Here is a 12,086-nt window from a genome sequence, read left to right as displayed (position 1 = left end):
TACTCAATCATAATACATTTCGAAATGCTTTCCTATAATTTTCATTTACACGTACAGTACAATTGTTTAGAAAACTGAAAACCCTTGTTAACTGTATGTGTTATCGGCTATCGCTGCAACAATCAGGCCACGTGACGCGACGTGAAAATAACATTGCATTTCATATTCCCAGCCTACGCGCATAGCAACCGTTGCGCAAGGTTAGCGCGCGCGGTCAAACACAACCACCAATCAGAACGCGCGACAGCTCTGACGTCAGCAACACGCCTGCGCGCGCCTCCGCGGCCATCTTGACGAACTATATTATGATATCTAACATTGCCCCGAATAACCATGATGACGCGAAATAACGAAAATAAAACAATTAGTGTTATCGTTATGTCAATACACCCGTGTTCTTACAATTTTCTTAAGTACCTAATTGTCCCGAATGAGTGACGCGAAACCGCCAAAATAAAACAATGGAACCTTATCAGTTTGTTATTCTACTCGCGTTCGCTTTTTTCCGGGTTTCATACGGCAAGGACAAGGTTATGTAAAGATGTTCGAGCAGTTTTGCGGAATTAAAAATAGCATGACCATAATTCTGATAAGGATAGGTACCTACGCAAACAGCTTAATAGAGGGAAAATCTCGAATTTATACAGTTTTTTGGATAATACGCATGCAGTAAAATTACCTAATTAGATTTGCCCTATAAAAGGTCAAATCAAGAAGGTTCGAGAACTTGCAGTCAGCGCTTGAGAGCAATGTCCTACATAAATTAAATTAGTACCTACATCCCTGCCATTTAACACTTATCACGTCACAGAATATTTCCATATCATCGGAATATTTAATACAATCAATCAATTATATCCAAACCTATAGGTACCAATGCAAAATATTTTTTCATTCTAATCTTAATCGGAACATTATATTCAAATCATTTACCTATGTCAAAACCCATGGCAATTTATAAACGAAATTACTTTTACCTACTAAGACCTAGAGGAGACCGTGGATGGTAATTAAATTAAAAATAGTCATATTTGTACGTAAACCATATTATTTGATAAAAAATATAACTCATCTGCGACCCGCGAAGCTCTATCTCCCGATCTGTAAGACCATCAACAATAAACAATAAACAATAAACTTTATTTCCAAAATATAAGATGCACAGAAATTGAAAACCCTTGCTCCCACACTAGAATTCCCTGTGTCGTGGGAACAAGTATCTTCCAGTGGTACATTTTATTCCTCATGCTAAGAAAAAACAAAAGACGAGCATTAAAATACTTACCCATCATATTAGACATGAATTTGGACCTGTCCATCGGTGGCACCCACTTTGAAGCCATGGGCAGGATAGCTGGCCAGGTGGCTCCTAGCAGGAACCCTAGGAGCACTCGCAGTGCAACTATCCAGCCGAAGCCAAGAGCAGCTGCCCATGGTGAAAGCAGGGTGAGGATGCTAGCTAGCAGTGTGCTGTAGCCGAACACGCGCCTGGAGAAGAAAGAGTCATTAAAATACTAGGTATAAAATGGGTATAAAAGAAACTAAATGCAATGTGAAGTCTAAAGCACGCATAAACTCAAGATATTTTTGTATTGTCACCCATCCTTGATAAGTGTGCTAAGTTTCTTAAATCTGTCCGTTTTAAGTGGGTCAAAATCGAGTATAAAGACGATTACATACAAATTTGTCCTGTAAAGATTTTCTGGTATAGCCCAATTGCCTGTAGAATGTAGATCATTAACATAATACTTCACAAATGGTACCAAAACAAAACACGAAACGGCAATTTACAAACATCGCACTACTATTTCATAACAGAGAAGCATGAGAAAATTTAAAATCGTATCAAAGTCGAAAGCAGTTCACGTTCACGCTAATACTCGATATCATGAGCACCACCCACATTGTGTGCAAAAACAAACACGCATATTTCATCCATGGACGCACACTATAACGATAGCGCCAAGCGTTCAGCCCGCATCGCCTTCGAGAACGTTCCATGAATCATTTTTCGCTATGCCACTTACGCTGAACATCCATTTTTGCATATCAATCTTTTTGAAACTGCAATTTGCAAAACTAGTGATAAAGATTTTATGAATTATGAGTCATTTCTAGGTTACTATATTAGCACTTAGTATTAGTAGGTATTATATTTGTCTTCAAACAAAATAAATGACGTGCGTGACAATTTAACTGCACCTGCTGTATTCAGAGCAATTAAGAATTGTTACTGGAGACGAAACAATGACGAGCGATGACGACCATTATGATTGTATCGAGGCATCATTTTGCATCGCAGCAGTTTGATTAAATGAATTTGCGGAACCGATTTTAATTTAGCAATTGGACCATTTATCTTTACATTTAGAATTAGTCGAATATTTAAACAATACGTTCCTCAACTAGAGGAACTACTAGTAGATATTGATTGCGAAATACCTTAAAATAGTTCCAGCACATTTATGCAGCAGCGAATAATAAAATGCGAGATCGTTTATGCTATTTATAGTATTTAAAGGTATCCGATCTTGCCATTATACAAGTTTAAAATTCAGTTGTAAACGCGGTTTAAACTTGCGAAGTTTGAACTTAATTGCGCCCCAGATTACTCAGCCGATTAGTCATAAACCGGAGTCACTATCATACCCATTGACACGACTGCCGCCTGCGCACTGAATATATAAATGCATGCCTGATAAGTTGCCTTGGGAATTACAGGTTTTGTATTGTAATCACATGTAAGTCATTTGTAAACGCATTGTTTTAATTTAAAACAATGAAAAAGCGCAAGTACGCAGCATTTTTAAACCAGCAATTAATCGAAACAACAATTTAGAATAAACTAATGCTACTGATTGGATTCCATCATTTGCCATTAATAGACTCCTTAATTGGCAGTAATAAATTAGCGCAATTTAAATCGATGACAAGGACCAAAACTATACATTATGGCTCGTTGACTTGCGACCCTTCTATTAATTGTTCAAGAAAGTTCGGCGTAGTTTGTCTACCAACTGTTCTTTGCTATGGTCCTTTATGTAACACTAGGTTTCCGCCCGCGGCTTCGCCCGCGCAGTCAATATAAAAACCCGCATAGTTCCCGTTCCCGTGGGATTTCCGGGAGTGCGTCATTTTCCCGGAATAAAAAGTAGCCTATGTCCTTTCTCGGGTATCAAAATATCTCCATAGCAAATTTCATGAAAATTGGTTCAGTAGTTTAGGCGTGATTGAGTAACAGACAGACAGACAGACAGAGTTACTTTCGCATTTATAATATTAGTATGGATTGAGTGGGACTGAAAAAATGTTTGTGCCAACATCTATACTAATAAAGAGTTTGTTTCTTTGATTGAACGTGCTAATCTCAGGAATTACCTATTTGAAAAATTATTTCGGTGTTAGATAGCCCATTTATCGAGGAAAGCTAAGCTATAAATAATAGGTATATCATCACGCTAAGACCAACAAGAGCGGAGAAATGCGGGTAAAACCGCGGGGCACAGCTAGTTTTTTCATATTTTCCAGCATTGTTCAACTTTATGTATAACTTAGCTATCTGTATCTGAAATGGATGCGCACGGCACGAAAATACCCCATAAAATCCAGAATTGCGATAGTTTTATCTTAGGAGATAAACAATTTTTAATTTCACCAATTGAGTGCCTATGCAAATAAACTATGACGAAATCTTCTAATTTATCTTCCATCCACTATCCAGCACTACGTCAGATAGTTATATTAAACTCAAGGTCGTGTTGACTACGATTAATCATAAAGATTGCGAACTAGAAACAAAAATTCGCATTTCCTTTTTCTTATTCTATCTTTTATTTTATTTAAAGTCGCTTCCCGCGTCTTTCCTTTCTCTTTCCTATGTATGCTTAGATCTTCAAAATTACGCAGCAGACTTTGATGTGTTTTTTTTTTTGTAGATAGTGGTGTAAGAGAAAGGTTTTAGTAGACTATTAATTACTAAGTTTTAGACAACGCACGACAGACGCGGGCGGAAAGCTAGTCTTTAGAAATATAAACGATGTATAATATAAATGATGGTTAAAAATTGTTTACTTGAAAATACTGCAGAAACAACTATCAATCAATATTTATTACACAAATTATAAAACACCGTCTATACAAAATACAATACACATGCTAATTTAAAAAATATAAAGAGCGGATTTGCCTGGTGCTAAGGTGTGCATAAATTTTAATCGATTCGCGGTCGTCGTACTCAAAAACGATATTTTATATCTGTGGCATGCAATCAGCTGTCATTCTTCACCTGGCTGCCTTGGGAGCGAACCCGTTATTTATTATTGACTTTCTTTTGTCCAGATCCTCAAAATGCATTATCTACTTGCGTAGCAGTACTTTAGGGTTTGTTAAGTTACCAACAATTATAAAGAACGAATAAATCATTAATGGTTCCTGTTGCGGAATTCCTTAAATGAACCATTGAACTAAAAAAACATTTAATATTATGAACTCATCTCATGGTTCGTTAGGCATCTCAATTAAACCGTATTTAATAAGCCCAAATTGTTCTTCTGAATAAGATATGACATATTATGGCTTACAGATAGTCAAAAAAACAAATTGCTTGTATTACAATAAAGCCTCGTATACATGGTAAAAATTTGTTGAGCAACAGTTGATCAACATGTCTATAGTCTATAGCGAGTGAGAATGTGGCTGCAAATTTTCATTTAAATATTGTCCCAGGTCAATTCTTGAGCGAGTACTTCTTTGTTGTTTCACCAGCAACATGTCGCTAGCTACTCCGCATATACACACATTCACGCAAAATCCACCCTTACACCATAAACATAAGGTTCATATTCACCTTGCACCTATCACCTCCGCCAGTCGCCCACCCGGCACCTCGGTCAGCACATAACCCCAGAAGAACGAACCCAGCAGGTGATTCTTCTGTTTCGTGTCCCAGTGGTAGCGGGTCTGTTGAATGTGCTCCGGGTGCTGAAAGTTCTTTGAAATAAGCATCTTTTTATATTACTAGTCTAGGACTTAATGAAGATGGTATAGAAGTGAAGAAATTGACAGATTTTAATATTTCTTTACCTCTATATAGCTTTTACTGAGATGATTAGCTTACTCGAAATGGAAACAAATAGCCAATGCTTCTACTATTAGGAAGGCTATTACGGAGAAGTTTTTGAGTTTATTCTTACATACAAAAATATAAATCCTTCCTCTTAAAGTATAATAATAGTGTAGATTGCCTGTTCCAATAGAAATGGATTAAATTACTGGAATAACTACACTCCCACATAAAATTAAGATTGAGATTATATGGCAGCAAATAGCAAATTTATCGATCAATCTTCATGTCTGTATACAACACCCACATGAAATTGTATCCCTACTGAACACTATACGTTTATTCTATGAATTATACTTATCCTACGTTGCTATTTTTACTATGGCTTGACACCAGACATGTCTGTAGGTGTAAAACTAGCCTACGCAAATATAAATGCTGTTTTCAAGTCGGTCTCTTTGGAGATTGGTCGAGGAAGTGATTCGAAACATCAGTCAACCGTGGAAGAAAGTTTCTCAGGTGTTAAGGTGAACAACTCTTAATGTTTTTATTATATAAATATTTATTGAATAATTTTCCGCATAAACATTGAATTGTATGTAACGCGTTCAATGATTCAGCATTAGCCAAGTGTCCTAGATATTCGTTATTATTTCTGTTTGTCATTCCGTAAACAATATAGTGAAAATCGGTGTAATCGTTTTAGGGCTGATTTTTCAATCCTTGGTTAAAACTTATTCATCGAATTAGTATTAAACTACCATTTCAAAAATGTATTCTAATTGTCAGTATTTGACAGTTTACAGGTGACATTTTAAAATGTCCGTGTAATACTTTATTGGACGGATAAATTTTTACCAAGGATTGAAAAATCGGCCCTTAGTCATATTATAAGTGAATGTTAGGAAATCGCATTAAATATAAATTTGAACTAATATTTGATTTCATTAAAATAATTTAATTAATAGCGCAAATTGCTTTAAAGGCTAAAAAGCAATTACATTTGAAATGGAGTGCATTTTAACATCCTCTCCCGTCTCCGTATGCAATATATGAAACAGTCTTACTACTAATCATACCCAAAATAATTACCACCCTTAAATAAATCACGGCTAACAACACGAAAGGTGTCCGGGTAAATGAACTGCAAATAATTGAGTGACTCAACAGAATACGCGCTTCTCAGAACTTCTTTTGTTTGAAACTAAACAACCATAAAAGTATAAAGAGTATAAGGGCAATAATTATCTCCTTATGTATAAGAGCTAAGTATAGGATAATTGATTAGTTATGTAATCGTATGTGGCTTTAATGGACGGATTATTTAGGTATTTTACATCACAGATCTCGATATAGTTCTGTGTTTTACATTGAATTCTAAAGAATTTTATAAGCTTTTTTATTTATAAGCTTTTTCATAAAGTATTTGTGTACACTAATATTATAAAGAGGAAAACTTTGTTTGTTTGATTGTAATGAATAGGCTCATAAACTACTGGACCGATTTTGATGAAATTTGGCACAGACAATCTTTAGACCCTGAGAAAGAACATAGGCTACTTTTTTGCGAAATATGTACCGCGGCCGAAGCCGGGGCGGACCGCTAGTATTTAATAAACGTGTACTAATTATCAAAGAGAAACACACTGAATTAATCGATAAATAAATTATTTTGTAGGGCATGTAAATGAAGTATTTTTTAATAGAATTTATGTGGAAAAACATCTTATCATAATTGTTTTGCATTTTCAACTACATAATAAGGAAGGAGCATTTATTGTATGTAAAAAGTATTAATTTATTTTTAATTTTAATTTAAAAAAGTAATCAACGTAGTAGGTACAATTAACATATTACAATTAACCGGATATGAGTAACCAAGACATATACCACGATACAACATCATCTATACAGAAATTTTGATAAAATAAATTTAGTTTAAACAAACTAAAAACACAGCTTAGGGCTGAATTTTCAATCGTTGGTTAAAACTTATTCATCGAATAACGTATTAAACTACCATTTCAAAAATGTATTGTAATTGTCCGTTTTTGACAGTTTACGGGTGACAATTTAATATGTTCGTTTAATAACTTTATTGGACGGATAAATTTTAACCAAGGATAGTAAAAAACTCGTGAAATTAATGTAATGTTACCGATCCTTGATCCTTGAGAAGTGTATAACCGCTAAGTCGGTCAAAATTGTTAAAAAATATGTCGATAAGTGAACCAAAATCTCGTCTAAATTAGTCGCATACATACAGGTGAAGCTAATAAATATTATAAACCAACCTCAGTAACATTCAAAGAGTCTGTAAGGTTCGCAACTTGGACATCTTTATCGTCAAAGATCATCTCGACGATCGCAATGGTCAGGTTGACGCGGAGTGCGTAGTTCAGCATGAACCCGAGGAGCACCATTAGGTTTAGTACTTGCACGCATGTTAGGCAACCTGGAACAAAGATTTATATTAAATTAATATGAAATCTTCTCATCAATGAATATCTTTTATTCATCATCCTCATCATCTCCGTAATTCTTGGGATAGTCTGAACTCTGAACCACGTCTGAACTCTGAAAAAAAAGACGTGTGGCACTCGGGGACTGCCGCGGTAAAGCTATTGCATGCTATGCCATTCAAGCCACACCTCCGAGCCCGTCGGAGTGGGGAGCGTGCGGTTTTTTCGTTACGGAATTTCTGGATTAGGTCCCCGCGCTCAAGGCCCGCGATAGAAGCTATGCAATAACTTAAAAATTGTTCCTATGCTGCAGCATGATATGATCACATTGAGCACACAACATAGGTAACTTTTACTACAATACTAATACGTAGGTACATCATTGCTTTCGTATTACAGACTTTTTGCTTCGTGGAATAGGAATATCCAATTTTGACTACTGGCACTTCAAGAATAAGTGGAATAGTCCTGAAAGAAGTTTACAGAATCATCCGGCATCCCCTATATAATTTTAATTCGTGAGATTTTATCTATGTAAATTCCTTGACACAAGATCCATTATGATTTGCATAAATAAGGGTCGAACTCGAACCCATCACGAGGTAAGTTTGAGGGTAGATACTTATTGTAACGTAAACTACTAGAAGCTATGGCAATTACGATATTTTTGCATTTGATAATGTGTTTATTATATTGTTATTCCATTGTAGGTTTTTTAACTTAGTAATATAGAATCGGGTTTTTTTGTTCATTTTGAACAAGAATTATTTGCTTTTTTTCTTTTATTCATATTGTAATCGGAAATTGGTAATAATTTTCGGCTTGTCCTCGACGTTATTTTAGATTATTCACTTAATTTAATACGTTAGTATAATAGGTAATAAAAGTTTTATTCCTTCATAATAATATTCTAATATTTTATTATAATACGAGGTTGTGGTGACCCACTTACAACCAAGCTATAAATATTTTATTCTTATTTATGGATACTTTTATAATATTTATATATGGATATGTATTTTTATAATAAAGTCATGCATATATTGTCTTACAACATCTGGACCAAATCGACACAAGGACGAAATTGTTTATATATATACTGACGCAAATTTTATATAGATTTAATTTAAAATGTCAAGCCGGTTTTATTATTTTATTCATCAATTCAAAATTATGCTACATTTACATATGTTTACAATAAAATCTCCAATAAAGCCGGATAAATCTGGTTAAAACCAGATTATTGTGATCGAATTCCACTTTCCTAATTCTTTGCGACGGATGTTGATAAAGGAGCATTTATTAATGTTTTATGAATAAATTTAGATGTGAATAACTTTATGAATAGCTCGTATATTCGTTCATAGATTCACACGGTAAAAATAGTTTTTATTTACTATAGATAAAACTTTCCAAAACAATTTTCGCAATAGTTAATTAAAAAGTAGGTATGTATACTTTGTGGTTTTAAATGCAACTAGGTATTTCCTTTACGCGATTCTTATGATTTCCAAGATAAGCAAACTTCTACAATACTGTTTCATACGCCTTTGTAATAAAACTGAACAATAAAGTTCCAAAACTATCAATTACCATTTTACGGTCTAGACTGAAAAATATTTATCACACGAAACATACCAAGGTCAAATAACATGTATGACGCTTGAGATTCACAAAAAATTTTGGCAAGCCTCGTTTATAGAAGCTGAAAATAACTTTGATTTACAGCAGATGTTTATTATTTTTTCATTTTTGGCGTAGGGAAGCGTATATGAAATTGCAATGTTTTTTGCATGTAAAAAAAATAAAACATTATCGCAATATTCATTGCCGTCTTTTAAAATGTTAATATCATATCTTTAATCTTTATAAAGAAATACGTATAACAGATTCAACAAATTCAAATGATTTTATTCTTGTTACCTATTTGGTTAATTGTTTACGCTAGCCACTTTTCTAATCAATTAATTTATTTTCTAAGTACATATAAATAGAAACACATTTTAATTATCTATACATATTATTATATAAAGATTTTTCTATCACTCATTTTCCAAATTGAGGCATAAACTAATAATAAATAATCCAAAACAACTCTAAAATTTCAGTACAACAATACTTTTAAAATAATATTATACTCCACCATATTCCCAATACTTGTCACCAATTTAAAATTTACAGAAACCAGAAGCCACGCTTCAAGCTTATCAGCCGCTTATCAAAAGGAAACACGATAGCCACGATCGGCGAATCAAATTGTTAGTTACTGACCCACACATAATTTTTATAATATATATATACGTTTAGAAATTTTTAAATGTTACGTGCAAAAATAATGTGAGAATTTGTTTTTTTCGCGTTCTATCCTAAATTACCACTATAGTCATTTATTTTATCAGTAGTTGTATAATTGATTAATTGGTACCTACTTTCTTTAATATATACCTGTCTATTTAGTATTTACTATTTAGGTAATATAGCACAGAATAGTTAATACTTAATAGTGTAATAGGTAAGTACTTCAAAACAAAACGCTAATAGCAAACTACATAGATTACTAAAGGAGGAACTAAATTGGTTGGAACGGTATTGATAGGTACATTTTTTTTAAATAATCAAATATTAAAAAACATATAAACATCATCCATGCGGATGTTTGTGACACAAATAAAGTAAACAAGACGAGACAGTGACGAAAATGACAAAATATTATTACGTAAATATGTCATAAACAAGACCAATTATTATTAAAAAAACAAAATACCCGACTGCACACTAAAAAAAATGTATCCTATGACACTCCCGTAATCAAGACAAATCTAACGATACCTCATACATCAAAATCCATCAAGCCGTTTAGGCTACAGGTGGTCACAAAGGAAAAGACATACATACATACTTACATACACTCGAAAAACATTACCCTCCTTCTTTGGCAGTCGGGTAATAAAAATTAAAATCACTTCCTACACCTATTAAAGAATTTAGTACAAAATTCAGATAATATTATGTCAAAAGTCAGGTTATCTGTTATCAATTAACAAGGAAGTAATGTACCGGTAGACATGCCAATAAATTACATGATTCATCGTTAAATTTTTAATGATAATAATGTTATTTATTATTTTTAATTGGTCCTGAATTAATGTGTGTGAAGACATCATAAAGCTTCTATTGTATTCTTACGCAAGTATGTTGAGAAATTAATAACTTAATACTACCAATTATAATTGTGATTTATTCATTACGTTCAAGAGTTGAAGAGGAAACTGAAACGCCTATATAACAAAATTATTAAAAAATAATTAAAGAAGAGAAGCTATTTGACCCGAAAACGTACATAACGAATTTCCAGTTTTCAACCCTTCTACGCCGTTTTTAAATTCATCTGTAAAGTCAATACAATAATATTAACTATCCTCCCAAGCAAATGGTAAATAAATTAAGCTCGTTGCTCACAACATAAAAGTAGTAGTTAATCCGCTTTAAAGACACACCAAATCAAAAACAGTCGCCTCCTTTTTCAATGCCTTTCAGTCATATTTAACACTTATTTTAAAGGATACTTATGCAAAATCGGCCAATTCCGTTAGAACATTAGAATAGACTGTGACAAGAGATCTTAGTCCATTCATTTTGAAATACTCGTTTAGACCAAAAACATTGAACCTCAGGTAACAGTGTTTTTTGATTTTTCCCCAAGCGATAGACCTGAATGAATTGCTTCACGCATTATCGATTCTAAGAAACAGTTCGTTTAGGTTCTGAGAAACTGATTTGCGAAACCGATTTTTTAGCATTGTCCAATGTCTCGGCCTACAGGAATTCTTCTTTTGGTTTCCAAATTACGAATTTATGAGGCTATTAATTAGGTCTTTTGTTTTCCTAATTTTATGATAATCCTTATTTTCGGAGACCAGAGATTCCAGAGACATAACATTGCTTATTTATAAAATAACAATAACCTTTAAACCTAACTATGATCGGTTTATAACAAAACAAAAATATGTATTCTCCAATGTTAAATGCCTAACTTTTAAAAGCTTATTACATACACCCATAATATTGCACGAACATATTTGCGCAGTACACCACACTTGCAGCGGAACATACCGACAAACAACAATAATTTATCATTATTCATTACAACAGCGTCTTATCACTTACACGTCATCTGGCATCAGACGACGATCAGTGACGTCAGTACGGACAAACAAGACGTAATTAGTGTTTGATATGAGTGGAAGGAATCCGTTTTCCATAGTGGAATATGGAGCTAATCAATTTAAGTCTGTAAAATTGTACTGCACAAAGTGACTTAAAAATAAGGTTGCCGATTTTTCTCGGTCAGAGCAAAGTTGCAAAACGGTAATTGTCCGGAAAGAAATGGCTTCATAGATCTTTCCTAAAGTTTACGTTTCAATTTTGGACTTAACTACTATTAAATATTCTGTTACTCAACCGCAGATATCAATATCTCGCATCACAGACTAATAATAATATACTACGTATACAAACTCGCTCGCATATAAACCATAGAAACGAATGAAATATAAATAAAC

The 12,086-nt window shown here is 33.6% G+C and overlaps 1 protein-coding gene across 2 annotated transcripts in view; it reads right to left on the bottom strand.

The window, feature by feature from the left end:
* LOC123697833 (sialin) overlaps window positions 1-12,086 on the bottom strand; it is a 51,538-nt gene that overhangs the window by 20,496 nt on the left and 18,956 nt on the right. The window contains exons 3-5 of one of the 2 annotated variants that reach the window (XM_045644396.1): window positions 7,357-7,517; window positions 4,847-4,989; window positions 1,286-1,488 (exon numbers count right to left, since the gene is read on the bottom strand). In XM_045644396.1, coding sequence (XP_045500352.1) covers window positions 1,286-1,488; window positions 4,847-4,989; window positions 7,357-7,517 — 507 coding nt within the window. The remainder of the gene's footprint in view (window positions 1-1,285; window positions 1,489-4,846; window positions 4,990-7,356; window positions 7,518-12,086) is intronic. The other variant, XM_045644397.1, reaches the window with a different exon arrangement.

The sequence above is a fragment of the Colias croceus genome, chromosome 15 (assembly GCF_905220415.1).
Source record: "Colias croceus chromosome 15, ilColCroc2.1".
Taxonomy (NCBI): Eukaryota; Metazoa; Arthropoda; class Insecta; order Lepidoptera; family Pieridae; genus Colias; species Colias croceus.
The sequence above is the reverse complement of the archived record's forward strand: the minus strand, read 5'-3'. Positions and strand labels throughout refer to the sequence as shown.